Here is a 22,929-nt window from a genome sequence, read left to right as displayed (position 1 = left end):
ACCGGCAGAGTACTCATCAGACAGATATGGCAAAAAGCTTTCAATTGTATATTCAACTGACCAAAGCAGACCAAATAAGATAATCTTTTACATACAATTTCAGTTATCTGTCAAGTTTTCAGTGCTTTCTGTGCCCCCCCCCCCCCCCCCCCCCCTAGCGAAATTCACTCTCACTTGCTGTGTCTCACAGCCATGGCATTTCTGTTGGTAGAATTTCTCTTTCACTTCTCCAAAGTGCATATGCTCTGGCTGTCTATAGGAGAGGGAATGAGGGGAAGTCTCTCCAGGAGGACATAAATTGCATTTAAAACCTGATAAAGGTTCTAAATCATAACTAGTTTAGTCTAAATCTTAAAAAAAGGTCTATGCTCAACAGAGCTTACAATCGAATACAACTGTATTCAAATATATCAATCCACCCTCTACAGTATCTAATCTATAACATATGAGTACTCCATATATTTTGTATGTATCAGATGAGTTGTGAGAGCTCTTGACAATGAAAAATTTGCCTGTTCTTATCTAGAATCTAAATCCTATTTGGCAGGGTTTAACTAAGTGCTGATCTGTTTAAGGAAAGGGTATTGCATGTTAGCATGGATTTCTTGTCCTTTGTTGCATATTAATAAATAAGAGTATGTAGAATCCTAAACATTCAAGCTGACAGATGTGAGAGCTAAGCTATTAATTTATTCCAGCTCTTGCTGTCTGGATATCACCAGCAACTCAATGGTGGACATGTAATAAGATATGATAAATCTCCCCATTGAGAGATAGCTCAGGAGGAACTTTTACACACTTTGATGAGACATCATAAAAAAAAATGTGAGGGTGGAGGAGGATGTTCTCATGGGGTGTGTTTTATCCCTACTATTAACACTTTAAATCCCATATGGAGAACTGAAAAAGCAGCATAGGGTCTTCTTGCAGTTGTACAATCTTTATTCACATGGCATGCATGTGAAGTACCTTATCGGAATGATAGTTTGGCCTGCCTCCATTATATCTACTGTATTTATTGGCGTATAACACGCACCTTCACTTTAACAGGGAAGTTTCAGCAAAAAAAAACTTTACACAGACCCCTGCACAACGCACAGCCCCCTTTCATTATAAAGACCCCCCCCTGCACTCCTAAGAGACCCCCAGTCTCCTGGGACAGTGCTGCCAGCATACTCTAAGGTTTAGAAAACTCCAGACTGTCAGCCCCTTCTCATACACTGCTTCTCCTGTGTTACTTCCATTGTAAATCAAAGCTTCTAAATACCTTCATTAACGCCGGACCTGGTCATCTGACTGCTTTCCTCTTTCATTGACTGCCATGTGACCGATCTCCTCCTACAATCAAAAGCTACACACGAGGAGGAGGCAGAGCGGGAGGAGGAGAGCGACCACAACAAGTGGCATTATTGAGGGATTCAGAGGCTTAGATTTAAATTGAGAGTGACACGGGAGGAGCAGAATATGACAAAGGGCAGGCAGTAATGTTTTCTGAACTTTAAAGTTTACTGGCAGCTCTTTCCCAGGGCCAGGAGAGGCGGGGCGGCCGACCCCATCCTCCCAATGGGTGGCACTCGGGGCAGACCACCCGATCTATAACACGCAGGCACGGTTTACCCTCTATTTTCAGGGTTAAAAAAAATGCATGTTATAAATACGGTGTATATGTATGTATGTATGTATGTGTATATATATATATATATATATATATATATATATATATATATATATATATATATATATACACAGTGTAGAAACAAACGTAACCTCTTCCTGCCCGTCCTATAGCAGAATGATGGCCGGGTGGTGGTTCAGTTATCCTGATTGGGCGTCATCGCGCGGTGTCATTTTGACACACTGCATCTCCGATCGTGGTATGGAGCCTCTGACGAAGGCTCCTTACCACGTGATTATCTGTGACCAATTGCAGCTGATCATCGCGTGAACCAGGAAGTGCCGGTAAATGGCATTCAAAGGTTAGCGCTGACAGGGACAGCTGATCGGTGGCTCTCCCAGTCAGAGAGGTTGGGTCTGTGCTGATAATCGTCATATTGATTATAAGCACAACCCCATCAGATGTGCCACCACAGCTGCCAAAAAGGTGCCCATCAGCTGCCAGTGAGTGCCCATCAGAAATGGCTGTAGGTGCCCATATTCGTGCCAATCAGTGCCCACCACAGTGCCAATGTTTGCCCATCACAGTGCCCTACAGTAACACCTGTCAGTGCCTCCTCATCAGTCCCGCCTGTCGATGCCCATCGCAGCCAACCTGTCGGTGCCCATCCCTGCCGCCTATTGGTGCCCATCAGTGCTGCATATCAGTGCCCATCAATTCTACATAACAGTTCCCATCAGTGAAGGAGAAAACAACATTTTTTAACCGAAACGAAGAAAAAATTTTTATTTCGGTCTTTTTTTAGATTGTTTAGCAAAAAATAAAAATAAACCTCAGTGGTGATCAAATACCACCAAAAGAAAGCTCTATTTTGTTGGAAAAAATAATAAAAATGTAGTTTGGGTACAGTGTTGCATGACCGCACAATTGTCATTCAAAGTGCGACAGCACTGAAAGCTGAAAATTGTCCTGGTCAGAAAGGGGATGAAAGTGCCTGGTATTGAAGTGGTTAAAGTGACATTTCCTGCTGGTGTGGTGCACTTTCTGAAAGCCCAGCAGAACTCCTGCATTCAGGAGTTTTGGTTTACTTTTAGAAAGCACACCAAAACCGCAGGTAATAACAGAAATGTATGGCTCAGTGCAGGTAACCTGCACGTGCACTGTGCTGTACCTGCAGATCATTTTGAAAGCAGCCCAGTAACCACTGCAGAACAGATATGCCCATATATACACTGTGATTTTAATATTAACCATTTCAATACCAGGTACTTTCCCTCTCTTCCTGCCCAGGACAATTTTTAGCTTTCAGCTCTGTCACACTTTCAATGACAACTGCAAAGTCATGCAACACTGTACCCAAACCAAATTATTATAATTTTCTGCCCACACATATAGATTTATTTTGGTGGTATTTGATCACCTCTGCGTTTTTTCATTTTTGTGCTATAAACAAAAAAAAGACTTACAATTGAAAAAAAAAAAAAAAACTGATGGGCACTGATAGGCGGCACTGATGACACTGATAGGCCGTATGGATGGGCACTGATAGGTGGCACGGGATAGGCAGTATTGATGTGGAGCTACTGACAGGCATTACTGAGTGGCACTTTGGGACACTGACAGCCAGGCATTACTGATGGGGCACTGATCTGCACTTTTATGGGCACTGACAGGAGTTTATAGAGGGGGACAGGCTGGCAGCTGATGGGAACCTTTTGATGGGGGCTGTGGTGAAAATCAGTGTGCTGATTATCAGCACAGACCCCCTCTCTGACAGGGAGAACCGCCGATCATCTCTCCCTGTCAGCGTGAAACAAGATAAGCTGTTTACCGGTACTTCCTGATTCATGCGATGATCAGCTCTGATTGGTCACAGCTAATCATGTGGTAAGAAGCCTCTGTCAGAGGCTTCATACCTTGATCTGAGTTGCGGTGTGTCAGACTGACACACAGCACCTTTGATCGCCGCACTGCGTATGGCGTCCAGTCAGGATAATGCAACCAGTTTGCCATCGTCATTTTGCTATACGGCAAGTGGCAATTTGTTAAACTTACCTTTTAATAACAATCTTCCATTCAAGTATCGCCAACTGTTGCTGTCCCAGGCAGAGTGCACTTGGTATCACTTCGCCCATGACAGGAGCCGGTGCTATACAGGAAGCATAGGCTTATGTGGCTATGCTCCGCAACCTCTTGCTTCCTCTACCGCCGGTTTCATTCACAACACTGATGCTCTGGATGTTGGGTTAGCAACCTGCGATCTGGGCTTTCCGACCTGCCATCCTAGAGCAGGAGGTTGCAGGCCACATTTAAAAAAAAAACAAAAAAAAGCATGGTGACATATTAATGACTACAGATCTCCATATTTGTTTTTTTTTGCCTAGAACTTTGCAAAAAATGCACTTCCATTTGTTTATTACTGTGCCATATTATATTTCTTCTTTTGTTGTACAGGTACACATGGGTAACTGGAAAGGAACCATTAACGTATTATGACATGAATTTGTCAGCACAGGATCATCAGACATTTTTCACTTGTGATACAGATACGTTACGGCCATCTGATGCTGGTAATGTTGTTTTTCTAGACTTTACTTACATAGCCAAGCAATTTACAAGAATTTGTAGAATGCCAGAAGTTGTTTTAAGCAAGGGGTGCCCAACCCTTTGAAGAGGGAGGGCCACTTAAGTGACCTGGTAACCGGTCATGGGCCACAATGAGTGGAGCGGGTGGATGATCAGTTCGTGTCCATTCTGCATATGCACAGTGGACACGGACACAGCCCCCTGTACTCTATGGGCCCTCTGATTGGAGGTAGGCGGATGTAAACAGACACAAGTTTGTTTACATCTGACGCTCCATAGAGGTGAAGGAAAGGTCCGATCGGGTCTGCCTGAAAAACATACAGGCAAACCCAATCGGACTGATCGTGTGAAAAGGGCCTAAGGCTGCTTTCACACTGAAGCGCTGTGTTTTACCCGCACCTATGGTTTTCCTGCGAGTTAGCTGCACTTTGCCATAGACTTCTATTGTATCCTGCAGGTGTGGTGCACTTTCTGCATCTGCAGATCAGTTTGAAAGCAGCTCAAAAACCACTGCAGAACAGAGATGCTCATACATACTGTTATTTTAGTATTAAACTGACCTTTAATAACAGTCTTCCATTCAGCTATCACCGGCTGTTGCTGTCTCAGGCTGAGTGCATTTGATATCACTCCACCCATGACAGGAGCCAGCACTATACAGGAAGCATCAGCTTGCGTGGCTCTGCTCCGCAGCCTCTTGCTTCCTTTTCCGCCGGCTCCATTTACAACGCTAGTATATGGGTTGCCTAAACTACAACTTGAATGGCAATACAATGCACTAAAGCAGAGAACATACAGCATATGTGTTGTTCGGAACTGTGCTGGGAAAAAGGTGCATGTCCATTTTCCCTGTGCTGCAGTGCATTGGCAGCCTATTCGTATTGATGGGCTGACTTAACACAATGCGCCACATTGCACTGCTGAGATTTAAACAGACCCTAATGAATGTCTGGTTTATGTTAAACATCTACTGGTACACCTGCAGTTTTATCTCTGTACCGATAAAATGTTTTAATAGCTACAGTATGTCGTAAGCTCCAGCTCTACATGTTTTCAGCTATGTTCTATGAGGTGGTCAGCTATTGAGTGGATTACCTGCCAGAATCTTATATTTTTAAGACTCCAATTCCTTGTTTGTCGCTTTCTCAAAAAAGGTCATAACAAAAGTATCATTATCATCTTGTCAAGATATTTGTGAACTGAGAATTCAGGTGGGCATAAATCACTTTTTAGAGACCCTGACCTAAGTGAGAAATATTCATTGGTCATTTGCTGGCAATTACACAAAACTAAAATGTAATTTCTTATGCAATTATCAAATAAAGAACAACTTTACACAAGCTGACCTTCAAGCAAGCTACTAAATACACAGGTCAAATACATATATAGGCTTAGTTTCTATCCTGAATTTCTATCCAGTGTTAAGCTGGGGGTAACATATGCAAACTAATGCATGTCCTCAGTTTGATTTGGTATATAATGCAACTGCTGCTGGGAGAGGGCAAAGCATCAGTAGGAACCAATCAGGTAAGCTGTACGTTAATTTTTCTAAGCTACCTTGTTGCTGAAGACAAAGACCCCCTTTAATATACTACAATCTTACATTTTCTTTTCAAAGGCCTTGCACATGCTCGCAGTGGTAAATTGAGAAGTCTGCCAGTCTGCTGTAAACAGAAGATGAAGGAATTTATTAAAAAACGTGCTGCATACGGCATCTGTCACCTTTTATACATTTTCTATTACACAAAGCTTTTTATAGCTCTGGAGGCTGTATATAAACAGATGATTGAGATTCTTATATATGTGAGAGAATGCCTTGACTATGGCTAGTGTTCATTTATTTCTTTTATTTGCATAATCAATCATTGAGCACATAATTCCATTTACCTGGGTATTGTTAAATTATGAGTTCATTTGTCAAGTCCAGGAAACGCTAGCTTTCAGCTAGAGGGTGACTTGTTACATTGGAGGAATGTGTCAGTGTTGCTCCAAAAGAGTATATTGTCTCCCATGTGAAGCCAAGACTAATATTTTGTCTCTGCAGGAAAACTCAAATATTTTCCACACAAGGCTTTCAGGAAGATTTATTCTACAAATCAAAAAGAAAAGCTATAAGTGATTTCATATATGATGTATGACCGATGCAGAAAAATGTATTGCGTGTGTATGCAGTGTGTGTATACTGTGTGTATATGTGTGTGTATATTATACTGTATATTGTACATTCACATCAGTCCCTGCCCTCAAAGAGCTCACAATCTAAGGTCCCTAACTCATACATACACATACTAGGAAAAATTTAGACAGGAGCCAATTTACTTACCAGCATGTCTTTGGAGCATGAGAGGAAACCGGAGTACCTGGAGAAAAACCCACACATGCACAGGTAGAACATGCAAACTCCAGGTAGGTAGTGTCGTGGGTGGGATTAAAAAAAATGACCCTAGTGCTGCTAAGCGGAAGTATAAACCTCATTTGCCGTAAAACTTCTGCATACAGTATTATGCAACCAACCTCTATGTAACATAAAAACAATACGTTTTCCTGTACAACTAAAATGTTGATATAATATAAACCCAAATGTAAAGCGGTTGTAAAGGCAGAATTTTTTTTATGTTAATGCATTCCCTGCATTAAAGTAAAAATATGTCCAAGTATTTGTATCCCCCCCCCCCCCCCCCGTAATTATTTGAGACCTCTCTCAATCCAGCAACATTCCCATCTGTGCCGGCACTGGTCTCTCTCTTTCTTTCACCTCAAAGGACACAGAGGCAGCAGTAGTAGCCATTGAGAGAGCAAGAGGGGGTGGAGCCAAGCTGCACTGTGTGCGTCTATAGATGGTGCGAGCGCTCTCCTCCGCAAATGGCTTGCTATGGTGGTGCACGCATGAGGCGGGGCCAAGAGCACCAGCGGGGGACCCCAGAAGAGGAGGTTTCCTCCATCCACACAAATGAGGAGAATGGAGAAATCCTTCCGTGCTATTGTATTCTGAGGGAACTCCACCTCTGTAAGGATACACTGACCAGTGCTGCAGCCCCTGGGCAAATTAAGTCCTGTTGGACAGAAGTCTGTTGAGAAGGAACAGCCAAAGATGGATTGAAATTCAGCTTGTTCCCGCTGAACCTTGAGAAGGTTTTTCTTGGAAACTGCTGCCTTTTGCAGTTATGTTACTAGGTGTCTTTTGGTTAACATGTTGTCAAAAAACTCATGAGCACTAGACTGTGCTTTCCAGACTTTCTCCATTTTCTCAGGCTATATGATCATATCTGTATTAATGACCTCAGCCTGAATTGGGTTATAAGTTATATGAAGGAAAATATATATGTAGTACACACCTTTATTTACCATGCTTGAATGGAACGCCTGATTTATTCATGTAGTATTAAGAATATTTTTTTATTTTGTTTATTTTCTAGTTATGCAGAAAGCTTGGAGAGAAAGAAGTCCTCAGTCAAGAGTAAAAGCTGCTTATCACGCTTTAGAAGCATCCAATGAGTAAGTAATTAACCACTTCCCCCACCCAATCTGCATCATTATGTTCCTCTTTAGGATGCCCCATTCTGTGGAAACAGTTTAAAGTATGACAGCTAGCAACCTACACTGTACAGCCACTAGCTGCCAGACCCAGATGCCAATGATTGCTAACAACTAGGAACCAATCAGAGTTGTTCCCAATCATCCCTCCATGTAGTTTTAAAGCTCACTCCCTCTACTTTATCTATGAAGAACAGTGTTATTGCCCTAGGAAGTGTGTTAAGACTACAAAACATTGCCTCATCTTCATAACATAGGGGGAGGTGTTTTTGTAATTGCAACACACTTACTGATAACACTGTTTGAAATAACACTGCAGAATGTCTTTCAATTTTAGGGAATTACAGAGGTCAAGAGAAAGGAAAAGAAGCAAAGGAAAATAGATTTAACCTCCACATGCGGAAAGGGATCTTCACAGTAAGATCTGTGAAAATGTGGAATAGACTCCCTCAAGAACTAGTTTTGGCCTGCTCTGTAGATTGCTTGAAAAAAGAGCTGGATGTATTACTAAATGCACAAAATATAATGGGATAGGCGTCAAGCTCAACCCACCACCAAGTAACAGTGAAAGATGAAGGAATGTTGATAAGGTGTCTTTTAGAATCATGTCAGCCCCTTATGATATTTCATGATCCATACATTTTAATAAGATTCTAATTAAACTTTTTATAATGCCTTGAAATAAATTAAATTACATTTTCCACTTTTTGTTGTTACAACCAAAGATGTAAATGTATTTTATTGGCATTTTATGTGGGTTTAGCACTGCGTGGGCATCCTTCAACATCCAGTGTGGGAAGGGAGGCTTTTAAAATAGACACCATTGTGTGTGTTCATGCTGCTGGAGAGATACAGAAGCAGAGGTGGTTCTTAAAAGGTTTGGTGACAAAGGCATTCCCTTTGACAAATTTACAGAATCATGCTGAGCATTAATAGCAGTGATTAAGCTGGACTATTGTTCATGCAGTTGATGCACTCCTTCTGGTAGTACCTCTGCTTTGTGCATCGGGCTTTAAGCGGAAGGGGGGTAAAAAACACCTCAAAAGGGGGCTCTAGTAAGACTACAACAGTCACACGGCAGCCTAGAAACATCTCAAAAAATGTCATCCCCTGAGAGTGATATGGCTGATCAGAGTGAGCCATCAGGAGGGGCAAATGTTGCAGCTGCTCTTGACACTGCAGCCCCTATGTATATTACCCAGGAGGTTTTTTCTTCAGCCATTTTAAGCTTGGAGAAAAAAATGTATTCTTTAATCCAGGGGTAGGGAACCTCGGCTCTCCAGCTGTTTTGAAACTACAAATCCCATCATGCCTCTGCCTCTAGGAGTCATGCCTGTGATTGTCAGGGTCTTGCAATGTCTCATGGGACTTGTAGTTTCAAAACAGCTGGAGAGCCGAGGTTCCCTACTCCTGCTTTAATCGCATCCCAGAGAGGGACTAAGCGTAGCAGGTCCCTGTCCATTGCTCAGGACCCTTATTCTGAAGAGCAAGGAGCAAGAGAAGAGGATTTTCCTTCTAAGGACCAGGAAGACTAGTCTCCTGGTACTGAAAATGGGCTCCCCAAAAAAATTCAATATCTCCACCGCGCCAAAGAAACAATAAAGTGAAAAAAAACAATCAGTGAAAACAGCTGCTACTTTCGTAAAACAGCATATACAAACAAAATTATACCTAAAAATGTGTACTGCAAATAATATTTAGAAAATAATTAAGTAGCGCTAAATACAATTAATCTGGTATCTGTATCAGGAAAAAAAAAATTAATATTCATCCAATCCTTCAATCTTCTACCAATGAAATCACACTCACCAGCTGATGTTGCCTCCCACTTTCATGTTTGGCAAAAGAGCAGATACCGGTAGACCACACCTGGGTCAATAACACATTAATTCCAGCCAGGCATATCCATATGTAAAAAATAAACAAAAAAGTGCTCCACATAGCGTGATACTATTTAACTGATTTATTAAAATTTATCACAACCACACTCCAATGTTTCCACTCACATGTTTAAAATTAGTGCCAGCAAATAAAACCTCTCACAACAAACTGTGCAACAAATTGTGGTGGTGCACTAAGGTCGCGGCGGATCCAAAGTGTTGCCTCAACTCTCACCCACTCCACGATCACTATTCGTGAGGAAGGTATACGAGTCCCAAGCAATATACCACCCACTCCGACCGTCTTCGAACCACTCCGACCAGTGACGTCCAATATCAATGAAATCTCTGTTCGTGTGGCAATGCCCCCAACATGTTTTGTCATACCGACTTCTTCCTAGGGATTGGCCACATGGACACTGAATCTCCCTTAAATGAATTTACTCCCGGAAGTCGTGGTTGGCTGAGATGCCACCCCTGCGCACACTACATCCACCCAATTACTTCCGTATATACTTTTTGCCCACACTAGTTGGCCCGTGCTTGAGCACAGCTCACAACGCGGCGTCCGTATAGCACCAACCTATGTCACGGGAAGATGCAATCCATATCCTCTCAATGATATTTTATAATGCACAGAAATTGCCACACTTAATAACCAATACTGCAATATTTTAGATTCTTTAAAATGAACATTATGAGCCTACTGTAAACCTAACTTCAACATAAAAACTGACAGTGGATGATCTGTCCATAAAAAACGTATATAATTATAATTCAATTCTAAAAAAAAAATCATTATTAGCGAATTCATATATCATTCAACATATAAACATGAATAGTAAATAGACTGGTCCCATCCCATAATTACTCATGACTGGCATTTTAAACCATTCTCCCAATGGGAATGGCAAAATCCACCCCTAAGCACATAGCATGGTAACCTTGTAGACCTTCAATTCCCCATAGCAACTGGAATAAAGATAACTAAAACACACCACATATATCCTAAATCGTCAACATGAATATATATAGCAATCCTTGTGTCCCTAGTGAAGTGTATTCTATCCAAATTTGTATGCCTGCTCTGCATATTCTAATAATCTCTTTGAAATTATTAAACAATTGAGGTCTACCTTAATGTTTAACCCTTTCGGAGTCAAACATTGCATCAAAAAAATCCAACGGGTCTCTCTTTGAGACAAATCTCTAATCCTATTGGACCCCCTCCAAGGTTGGTGAATAATATCGATCCCACAAAATTGTAACAATGAAGGATCACGATTACGTTTTCCCAAAGTCCACTATGGGTCTGAAAAGATTGATAGTGGTCTGAGGAATAAGTCAATTTTTAACCCCCAAAATCCAAGTAACCATTATATAGAGGTGTTTAAGAGTTTTGTATTGAAAGACATAGGGGAAATGGTCCCTAAGAGAGGGAATAATCCCAGGTACATTAAATCCCTTAAGGAGAGAAAGGACATCATCATACACCCCGCCGATAAGAGAACATTTATAGAAAACATTGGCACATTTTGTGCCGGGACAGACATCTAGGGCAAATAATGCAAGTTCAACCTAAATTTATCTATAGGCAGGCCCCAAATTTTGGGGATCGAATAGTTAAAAAAAATTCTGGAGCCTCCAGACCGACAGGTTTTGAAAATTTGACCTGAAAGGGTTCTATGCCTGCAAAAAGCCAGTCAACATTAGCAATAGGGGTAGAACTAGCTTTGCCAATGGGGACGGTGAATCAATTGATATTGATAAGTTCATTACCTATAACTCTTCATATGTTGTTTACCTCATTTTGTGCCCATGTGGACTGTTTTATGTGGGTAGAACAAAAAGACTTAAAAGCCTGCATAGCAGAACGCATGGGTAACATTAGGAGAGGGTTTCGGTTTCATAGCATTTCTCTGCCTTTTAGAGAGAAACATAATCGTGATCCTTCATTGTTACAATTTTGTGGGATCGATATTATTCACCAATCTTGGAGGGGGTCCAATAAGATTAGAGATTTGTCTCAAAGAGAGACCCATTGGATTTTTTTGATGCAATGTTTTACCCCGAAAGGGTTAAACATTGAGGTAGACCTCAATTGTTTAACCACTTGGCGCCCAAGCTACGTCATATGACATCATGGGCTTTGTGGTGGTATATCTGAATGATGCCTGAGGCCACAGACATCATTCAGATATCTGCATTTTCAGCCGGCGTTTCCCTGCACCATAAGAACGATCATAGCGGCTGTTCCGCCGCTTGATCGTTCTTATGGGCGGCGGGAGGTGCTTGTACCGACTCACCGCTTCAATCGGGGAGTCGGCCACAGAATCCGTCGGCCCCCGGATGATACCATCGAGATTTCCGGCGGACCAGATGGTCCCCGGAGTCTCTATGATCGTTCGGAGGCCGGGCGCGATGTTATGACGTCACGCCCGGCCTCTGCATTCAAATTAACGGTGCCGCTTTGGCTGGGAAGCCAGGCTCGGGTTTTTTTTTTTTTTGATTTTAGGCTTCCCAGCCTAGAGGTGAGGAGATATGGGGTCTTATTGACCCCATATCTCACTGTAAATAGGTCCGATCGTGCCATATTCCTATTACAAGGGATGTTTACATTCCTTGTAATAGGAATAAAAATAATAAAATTTTTATTTTATTTTTTAAAGTGCCAAACTAAAAAAGTTAAAATAAAATTAATAATAAAAAAAAAAAAAAATTGAAAGCGCCCCTGTCCCAGTGAGCTCGTTAGCAGAAGTGAACGCATACATAAGTCCCGCCCACATATGGAAACTGTGTTCAAACCGCACATGTGAGGTATCGCCGTGAACGTTAGAGCGAGAGCAATAATTCTAGCCCTTGACCTCCCCTGTAGCCAAAAACATGTAAACAGTAAAAAAATTTAAAGCGTCGCCTATGGGGATTTTTAAATACCAAAGTTTGGCGCCATTCCACGAGCGCGTGCAATTTTGAAGCGTGACATGTTGGGTATCTATTTACTCTGCGTATCTTCCTCTTTCACATTATGCAAAAAAATTGGGCTAACTTTACTGTTTTAAAAAATTTTTTTTTAACCATTTGCCGCCCACCCTATAGCAGATACACGGCGGCAAGGTGGTTCCAAAATCTTGACCGGACGTCATTTGGGGCGCGCATCGCGGTGATCGTTGTTGCGGGATGTCAGTCTGACACCCCGCAACTACGATCTCTGTAAAGAGTCTCCGACGGAGACTCTACCACGTGATCAGCCATGTCCAATCACGGCTGATCACAGTGTAAATAGGAAAAGCCGGTGATCGGCTTTTCCTCACTCGCGTCTGTCAGACGCAAGTAGAGGAGAGCTGATTGGCTGCTCCTCTGACAGGGGGGATCTGTGCTGATCAATTATCAGCGCAGCCCCCCCCCCCCCGAGGATGCCCACACTGGACCGCCAGGGACGCCACCAGACCACCAGGGATGCCCAGCACAAGGTAATCCTCCCTAGACCACCAGGGATGTCAATCAGTGCCCATAATGGATGCCAATCAGGGCCCACAATGAGCTTCACTGATTGGCATGCATTATTGTTTGGCACTGATTGGCATCCATTAGTACAGTATAATGTAATACAGTGCCGCCCATCTGTGCCGCCTATCCATGCCCATCTGTGCCGCCTATCCATGCCCATCTGTGCCGCCTATCCATGCCCATCTGTGCCGCCTATCCATGCCCATCTGTGCCGCCTATCCATGCCCATCTGTGCCGCCTATCCATGCCCATCTGTGCCGCCTATCCATGCCCATCTGTGCCGCCTATCCATGCCCATCTGTGCCAGCTATCAGTGCCAATTTGTGCCACTTATCAGTGCCACCCATCAATGCCACCTCATAAGTGCCACTTCATTGGTGCCACCTCATTGGTGCCCATCAGTGTAGCCCCATCAGTGAAGGAGAAAACTTACTTATTTACAAAGTTTTGAAACTGAAACAAAAAAAACATATTTTTTTCCCAAATTTTCGGTATTTTTTTATTTGTTTAGCAAAAAATAAAAACCGTAGAGGTGATCAAATACCACCAAAAGAAAGCTCTATTTGTGGGAAAAAAATGATAAAAATTTCATTTGGGTACAGTGTAGCACGACCACGCAATTTTCATTTAAAGTGCGACAGCGCTGAAAGCTCAAAAATGGTCTGTGCAGGAAGGTGTTTAAGTGCCCTGTATTGAAGTGGTTAAAGCATGAAACTGTTTTTTTTTTTCTGAAAAAAATGTGTTCGAAAAATTGCTGCGCAAATACCGTGCGAGTTAAAAAGTTGCAACAACCGCCATTGTATTCTCTAGGGTCTTTGCTAAAAAAAAAACATATATAATGTTTGGGGGTTCTATGTAATTTCCTAGCAAAAAAATTATGAATTTTTCATGTAGGAGAGAAATGTCAGAATTGGCCTGGATGCGAAGTGGTTCTAAGCGATTATTAGGATATGCAGAGCAGGCATACAAATTCGGATAGCATACACTTCACTAGGGGCACAAGGATTGCTATATATCAGTGATGGCGAACCTTGGCACCCCAGATGTTTTGGAACTACATTTCCCATGATGCTCAACTACACTGCAGAGTGCAAGAGCATCATGGGAAATGTAGTTCCAAAACATCTGGGGTGCCAAGGTTCACCATCACTGCTACCGTATTTGCCGGTGTGTAAGGCGACCCGGCATATAAGACGACCCCCTAATCTTACTGGACAAAAATGCTTTTAAATCTGTACTTGCCGTATAAGACGACCCGGATTCCGAGGCTTCATATTTCTTCCTTCTTCCTGCATTTGCTGGAGCCAATCACGGCGAGCAATGTATTCTATTAATGAATACAAAGCCTGCTTGGATTGGCAGAGGCTGTAACATCATCAGCCCGCGCCGCTCTGACTCTCCAAGCCAATCAGAGCAGGCTACAGAGTAGCCTGCTTGGATTGGCAGAGGTCGTTACTACAATCCGAGCAGGCTTTGTATTCATTTGAATACATCGCTCACCAGGATTGGCTCAGCGGTATATACTGTATGTAGCCGAAGCTACATACAGTATTACCGAACACCCAGCCGGCATCCGAGAAGCTGACCCAGCGTATAAGACGACCCCTGCTTTTTGGCCAATTTTTTTACGTGTAAAAGGTTGTGTTATACGCCGGAAAATACGGTATATATATTCATGTTGACGATTTAGGATATATGTGGTGTATTTTAGTTATCTTTTTTCCAGTTGCTATGGGGAATTGAAGGTCTAAAAGATTACCATGCTCTGTGCTTAGGGGTGGATTTTGCCATTCCCGTTGGGGGAATGGTTTAAAATGCCATTCATAAGAAATTATGGGATGGGACCAGTCTATTTACTATTCATGTTTATATGTTGAATGATATATGAATTTGCTAATTTGTTTTTTTTTTTTTTTTATGGATTCATGAATTATAATTATAGATATATATACGTTTTTTAGGACAGATCATCCACTGTCAGTTTTTATGTTGAAGTTAGGTTTACAGTAGGCTCATAATGTTCATTTTAAAGAATCTAAAATATCGCAGTATTGGTTATTAAGTGTGGCAATTACTGTGCATTATAAAATATCATTGAGGGGATATGGATTGCATCTTCCCGTGGCATAGGTTGCTGCTATGCGGTCGCGGCGGTGTGAGCTGTGTGTAAGCGCGGGCCAACTAGTGTGTACGGAAGTAATTGGGTGGATGTAGTGTGCGCAGGCGTGGCATCTCAGCCAACCACGACTTCCGGGAGTAAATGCATATAAGGGAGAGTCAGTGTCCGTGTGGCCAATCCCTAGGAAGAAGTCGGTATGACAAAACATGTCGGGGCGTGGCCACACGGACATAGATTTCATTGATATTGGACGTCACTGGTCAGAGTGGTTCAAAGCGGGTGGTATATTGCTCTGGACTCGTATACCTTCCTCAGAAAAAGTGATCACGGAGTGGGTGAGAGTTGAGGAACACTTTGGATCCGCCACAACCTTAGTGCACCACCAAAATTTGTTGCACACAGTTTGCTGTGAGGTTTCATTTGCTGGCAATAATTTTAAACGTGTGAGTGGAAACATTAGAGCGTGGTTGTGATAAATTTTAATAAATCAGTTAAATAGTATCACGCTATGTGGAGCACTTTTTTTGTTTATTTTTCACATATGGATATGCCTGGCTGGGATTAGTTGTGTTATTGACCCAGGTGTAGTCTATCTGCTCTTTTGCCAAACACGAAAGTGGGAGACAACATCAGCTGGTGAGTGCGATTTCATTGGGAGAGCAATCACTGACACATCGGTGTGGTGGAAGATTGAAAGATTGGATGAATGTTAATTTTTTATTTTTCCTGCACCTTTATCAATGGACTTTATTATATAGCACATTATCACTGGGTGTCATATTTATTGTGATTATCTTTATACAGATCACGTATTAATTGTATTTAGTGCTACTTAATTATTTCCTAAATATTATTTGCAGTACACATTTTTAGGTATAATTTATTTTGTTTGTATAAGGACTAGGAAGAGGCTAACATCTCTGCGTCTGAGGTACCTGATACAGAAATAGTAGGTCTGCAGGAAAGCTTGCTGGAACAACCTTTCACTGGGTTGGTCCACTCTACTTTTTCGCTGCCAGCAGCGCATTCAGTTGATGAGACCACGTCTGGTTTGGGTTCACTAAAGCCTCCCCAGTCTGATCATTCTTCTCCTATGCTTATGTATTTTGAATGGGAATCCCCAGATAAATATTTTTTCACTTCAGTTTTCTATACTTTATTCTATGGAGGAAGACTTTTTTTATTAAAAAATGGGGGATTCCAGCAATTGATGCAGCTATATCCTCTGTAAGTAAAAACCTGACTTGTCCAGTTCACAATGATCAGATGTTAAAGGATCCAACAGATACGAAGTTGGAATTCCTTTTTAAGAACTATGTTTATTTCTCTCGCAAGTTCAGTCGTTCAACTTGCACTATCAGCGATCGGAGTATCTCAGTCCTTAATGGACCAGTTTACAGATGTACTCAAAATTATTCCTGATCAGCAGGCCCAGGATTTGGCTAGTATGTCAGAAGCATTGTGTTTCACAGTAGATGCTATGAGAGATTCTATTCAGCAGGCCTCACGGCTTATGCTAGAGCTGGTACATGTGCGTAGAGTCCTATGGTTGAAAAATTGGTCAGCCAAAGCGCCATGTAAAAAGCTCTTGGCCAGTTACCCTTTTAATGGTGAATGATTGTTTGGAGACTATCTGGATAAGTATATCCAAAGAATTTCTAATGGGAAAAGTTCCCTTTTACCGGTCAAGAAAAAGTTTAAACATTTTACTTTTAAACATACTTCTTCTTCAGTGCCAGGGGCAGCTGACTCCAGGCAGTCTCGACGGCCTCCACTGTCAGATTCTAGAGGTAAACCTTCTCGGTCAGTCCCAGGGCCAAAAGTGGACCTCGGGAGGACCCTAGCCCACAAAACAAAATACTAAAGCTTCTTTATGAAGGGGCGCCCCCGCTCGCTTGGAAGGGGGGAAGGCTTCTTCAGTTTTCAAGAGTCTGGCAGGAACATTGTCAAGTCAGATGGGTGGCTTCCTCAATTTCTCTACGTTACAAACTAGGGTTCCGAGAGTTCCTGTCTCCTTGTTTTCTCAGATAAAACATTCCCAAAGATCCAATGAAAAAGAAGTCTCTCTTTCTAGCTCTGGATCATCTCAAGGGGTGATATCAGAGGTCCCTTTGGAAGAGCGAGGTTTGGGTTTTTATTCAAACCTGTTCATAGTTCCAAAATCAAACAGGAATATCAGGCCCATTTTAGATCTCAAGCATATAAACCGGTTTTTAAACATCCGTTCCTTTCGCATGGAGACAATCCGATCTGTAGTCTCCTTCCTACAAGGAGGAGATCTTCTGGCGTCAATCGACATCAAGGATGCTAATCTCCATGTGCCGATGTTCCCTGCTCATCAGAAATTTCTGCGCTTCCAGATAGGAAATCGTCACTTTAAGTTTGTAGCTCTACATTTTCGGACTGGCTACTGCGCCTCAAGTGTTTACAAAGATCCTGGCTCCTCTTTTAGCCAGGTTAAGGGCCAAAGGTATAACAATACTAGCCTACTTAGACGATCTACTCTTGATAGATCAATTGGTACAACAAGGAAATTGGGACTTTAGATGAAGCATTGGGATAGTGGAGGAAAAAATGAACCATGATACCAATGACAGCATGCCTAATATCAACCAATATATCCAGATGGTAAGTATATGTCCACTAAATACAGAAAGGTTTTTTATGTTGTAGTTAAAAGAATCAAATAATAATGAAATCAGTATGGTTCCAAATGAGGTGTAGCTGGGGCATCAAAATCAAAGCTTGGTGCGTTTCGTGGGTGTATCTCCACTCAACAGGAACTGATGCGACCATAGATTCCTATAGAATGTATATAGAAAAGTAATTAACCATACTATCCATGTAAAAGAGTATAATGGGTGAATGTGCATATAGATGGTTTGCCAGATACTCACCAAACCAGACAGCGAGCGCAATGCACAGTAGTGGGGCGCAAGGTAGACCAGGAGCATAATCTCTTCACGGGAGTTGAGGCGGCATATATATGGATGTAATATCGGGCATAATCTCTCCCGTGGAGAGATTATGCTCCTGGTCCACCTTGCGCCCCACTACCGTGCATTGTGCTCGTTGTTTGGTAAATCCTTTCTGCCAGTCACCTGAAAGGTGGTAACAACAGATGCCAGCTTTTTAGGCTGGGGAGCAGTCCTGGAAGAAGCATCTGTCCAGGGGAAATGGTGCATCTCAGAGAGGACCTTGCCCATAAATATTCTAGAAATTCAGGCAGTACGTCTGGTCCTAGAGGCCTGGACGCTCAGACTATCTAATTATCCTGTCAGAATTCAATCCTACAATGCCACAGCAGTGGCCTACATCAATAACCAAGGGGGCAGGAGAAGTCATGCAGCCCGGAGAGGTGAATCATATTCTTTCTTGGGTAGAAAGCAACATTCCTTGCCTATGAGCAATTTTCATTCCAGGGATAGAAAATTGGCAGTCGGACTACCTGAGTCACCAACAATTGTTCCCTGGAGAATGGTCCCTTCATCCCGACATCTTTCTGTCAATATGTCAAAAATGGGGAGCTCTGGACATGGATCTGTTTGCGTCCAGGTTCAACGAGATCGACAACTTTGTGTCAAGGACAAGGGATCCGATGGCATGCAGAACAGATGCCTTGGTCTTTCCTTGGGATCTGTTCTTGCTGATCTATGCGTTCCCTCCTGTTCTGCGGCTTCTTTACAGGATCAAGCAAGAAGGGAAGGAGGTGACTCTTGTGGCCCAGGAGATCTTTGTTTGCCGAGATCATAAAAATGGCCGTAGGGGACCCTTGGACCCTACCACTGTGGCCAGACCTTCTCTCGCAAGGTCCAGTATACCATCCTACCTTACAAATGCTAAGTTTGACTATTGAGACCTACATTCTAAAGTACCGTGGGCTGTCAACTTCAGTAGTTTCTACTATGGTTAATGCTAGGAAGCCGGCCTCCAGAATCATATACTATAAAGTCTGGAAGGCATATATCTCCTGGTGTGAATCCAGGGGTTGGCACCCCAGAAAATATGTCATAGCTAGGATCCTTGAATTCTTACAAATGGGATTGGAGATGAAGCTGGCCTTGAGTACTATCAAAGGCCAGGTGTCTGCCTTATCAGTGTTTTTTCAATGACCACTTGCGTCACATTCTCTGGTTCATAAATTTATTCAGTGAGTAACACGGATTAATCCCCCAATTAGATCCCCCTTGAATCCTTGGGACTTAAATCTAGTCCTATCTGTTTTACAAATGCAGCCTTTGGAGCCTATTCAAGATTTTCCGTTGGTCCTCTTGACATTGAAATTAGTTTTCTTGGTTGCCATATCTTCTTCTAGAAGAGTATTATTGTTGGCTGCTCTTTCTTGTAAAGAGCCATATTTGATTCTGCATAAAGATAAGGTTGTATTACAACGTCATCCTAAATTCCTACCAAAAGTAGTATCAGGTCTTCATTTAAACCAAGATATTGTTCTGCCTCTTTTTTTTTTTTTTTTTTTTTTTTTATACAGCCTCGTTCTGTGAAGGAAAAATCACTACATTCTCTTGATGTGGTGAGGGCAGTCAAGATCTATTTCAAAAGTGACTGCTCAGATTCGTAAAACAGATGTTTTGTTTGTGTTGCCAGACGGTCCTAAAAGAGACCAGGCAGCGTCAAACTCTACCATTTCTAAATGGATTTGTCAAGTGATTGTTCAAGCCTATGGTTTAAAACTCACTCCACTAGCGCTGTTAGTGCTTCTTGGGCAGTGCATCACCAAACCTCCTTGGCTCAGATCTGCAAGGCTTGGTCTTCAGTCCAAACATTTACCAAATTCTATCAAGTAGATGCGAGAGGTCATGAGGATAGCGTTTTCGGGCGCAGTGTACTGCAGGCTGCAGTATAAGTTCTCTGATCTCTTGGTGCCCTACTTTTGTTGTGTCTCCCTCCCTTCAGTTGGCATTGCTATGGGACATCCCACATATAAGTAGTATGGCTCTGTGTCCCATGGTGTAGGATAAGAAAATAGGTCCCTCCCTTCTTTGGTATACACGTGTATTGCTTTGCTACAAAACTGAGGTACTCCCACCAGTGGGAGAGGTTATATAGGGAGGGCACTTTTTAATTTAGGGTGTGCCAGTGTCCAACACCTGAAGGTGGCCTATTAAACCCACATAGTAAGTACTATGGCTCTGTTTACCGTGATGTACCTAAAAAAAAAAAAAAAAAAAGAAAAAAAAGATTTTTACAGGTAAGCTGTTTTAAAAATCCTATTTTTATAGATTTTTTGGGGGGATATTTATTACAGTAAAATAAAAAATATAGCTTTTTTTTTCAAAATTGTTCCTCTTTTTTTTTGTTTATACTGCAGATGTGATCAAATACCACCAAAAGAAATCTCTATTTGTGGGGAAAAAAAAGGACATAAATTTTGTTTGGGTACAATGTCACACGACTGCACATTTGTCAGTTAAAGCGACGCAGTGTTGTATCGCAAAAAGTGTTCTGGTCAGGAAGGGGCTGAAGTGGTTAAAGACCAAAAGGAAGCGAATAAGGGATGTTCATTGTTAGAATTCTAGTATTATGGGGAAGTGGTTCCAACAATTATAACATTGGAGAGTATCATCCCAGGAAATTCATATGAAATAAAAAAATGTTATGCGTGCAGTGGGACTTTAAATATACCTCCAATAAGTCTAACCACAAATAAGTAGAAATAATACAACAGTCAATATCTTTCAAAACATCAATATATTATTATGAGATGATATTTCTTATTGATGTTTTGAAAGATATTCACTGTTATCACATGATTGCCCATAGATGGATCAAAATTCAGCCGGTCTCTGCTGAACTGGTCGAATTTCCATCCATCTTTGGCCAGCTTTAGTCTTCATGTTTGGAACCCAGGTAAGTAGTAGCCCCACTACTTTTAGCCTGATTTGGAAGTCGCCCATTAGTGCGATCCCATCGCAGGACAAATCTCATCAGTGTAAACAGGGGCCAACTGGTGTAGAAGCTAGCTGAAATTTAGTTTTTTTTTTAAATTGTTCAGCCTTGAATCTATGTCCAATCAACAGAGTAGCTGTTATTGTTTTCTTTCATATTGTCTTTAGTTCATTAACTTATTGTCTAAAAAATAAAATCTATAACTGCTGCATTTGAATTCAATAACAATTTACAACAGTGCGTATATAATTTTCCCGCTGTAAAAAATGATTGTCTTACAGCTGTGCCACAGCTTATATCCTCCTAGCGGAAGAAGAAGCTACAACCATTTCTGATGCAGAAAAGTTCTTCCAACAAGCGCTGAAAGCAGCAGAAGGTGCTTACAAGAAATCTCAACAACAGCAGCACTTGAGTTCGCAACATGAAGCTCAGAATAGTGAGTAAATCATGCCCCGTTTCCCTGCTAAAATTACTATAGTCACTGTAATTCTGCAGTTTAGTAAAATACTGTGTATGTGTTCTTCATGCATGCAATTGTGGGCTTGTGTATGTGGGGGGTGCATTGAAGAGGTCATTTTAAAGATGATACATATTGAAGAATATGAGCAATTATCCAGTAAACTCTAGGCCTGCAATAGATTAAGCATGTTCTGTTCTGTCAACTACATTTAGTAGATGAGTACCCAGACCTCTTGTTGGTATCAGAGTTAGGCCTGTACTGCATGGACATGCAAAGGGGGAAAAAATATAAAGGCTTTCACTGCATTTGCAGATCACTTTTTAAATCTTATGCAGTCTTGCAGTTGTCTATAAAACTGCATTAACGAAGTTGTGCTTTTTACCAGTGTGTATCTCATGCCTCTTGCACAAGCCCATGCAACACCAATTCCCCAGCCCAGAGAGCCCAGGTGCTGCGTACAGCAGTTGATAGACATGAATGGATGACCATATTGATATACTCGAGTAGAAGATGGTGCTCAATAAAAATGAGTATAACAAAAAGCAGAATTCTATACATTTTTTGAATACGTCCACATGCTATATTCATTTTTATGATAGAACCAGCATACACAGATATGTACAGCTGCACACAGCCATTCATATCTGTGGGAAGCTGAAAGCAGCACCTGGATTTTCCGGGCTGGTGAAAAACACTTCAATATGTGTTGTTTGGGCTCAGGCACCCGCATGCAGGAGGTCTACTAGAAAAAAAGTTTATCTTCCACCATATTACTTGCATTACATTTCCAAACATATCTCCCACTGCAGATCGGAATATGATTGTTTGTCTTGAAGCTTTTCAGTTCTTAATAAACACACTCTGATACATTTTATTTAAACCTTTTGGAATCACAACCCATGTATAGTATATAATCTATTTTGCTTAGTTTCTTTCTTACACCTGATAGGAGACTGAAATGGTGAGGTTGGCCCCTCTTGTACTTCAGCCCAGACCTCTTTGAGAGTGAAACAGATAGTGCCAAGGGACAAGAGGAGCCTGAGTTCCAGTAGATGTTGATGGCAAGACTTAATGGCTGGAGATGCAGTCTCAGGAGGTCTGACAGGACATTGGGTCAGAAATGGAACCTTTGTGGGATGGACCAGTTAAGGTTAAAGAGGAACTCCACATGCAACACAAGTTACCTAAACTCCCAATGGGCTTGAGGCAGGAACACAGCAGTTCTTGGAGCAAATGTGGATGGCAGCCAGGGCAGGTACTTGGTAGTAACATAGAGCCAAATCAAAGAAGCATAGGCAGGATCCAAGTCGTAAGCAGAGTC

The 22,929-nt window shown here is 41.9% G+C and overlaps 1 protein-coding gene across 3 annotated transcripts in view; it reads left to right on the top strand.

Moving 5' to 3' along the window:
- ST7L (suppression of tumorigenicity 7 like) overlaps positions 1-22,929 on the top strand; it is a 266,896-nt gene that overhangs the window by 93,013 nt on the left and 150,954 nt on the right. For all 3 annotated transcript variants that reach the window (XR_013274492.1, XM_077481541.1, XM_077481540.1), the window contains exons 5-7: positions 4,070-4,185; positions 7,618-7,696; positions 21,430-21,584. Coding sequence is in view for 2 of the 3 variants with exons in the window: in XM_077481541.1 (XP_077337667.1) it covers positions 4,070-4,185; positions 7,618-7,696; positions 21,430-21,584 (350 nt within the window). In the remaining variant the exon portion in view is untranslated. The remainder of the gene's footprint in view (positions 1-4,069; positions 4,186-7,617; positions 7,697-21,429; positions 21,585-22,929) is intronic.

Source organism: Lithobates pipiens, unplaced genomic scaffold (genome assembly GCF_037356315.1).
Source record: "Lithobates pipiens isolate NorthernLeopardFrog02 unplaced genomic scaffold, aLitPip1_a1.2 Scaffold_16, whole genome shotgun sequence".
NCBI classification, from domain to species: Eukaryota; Metazoa; Chordata; class Amphibia; order Anura; family Ranidae; genus Lithobates; species Lithobates pipiens.
This window is presented reverse-complemented; position numbering and strand designations above follow the sequence as displayed.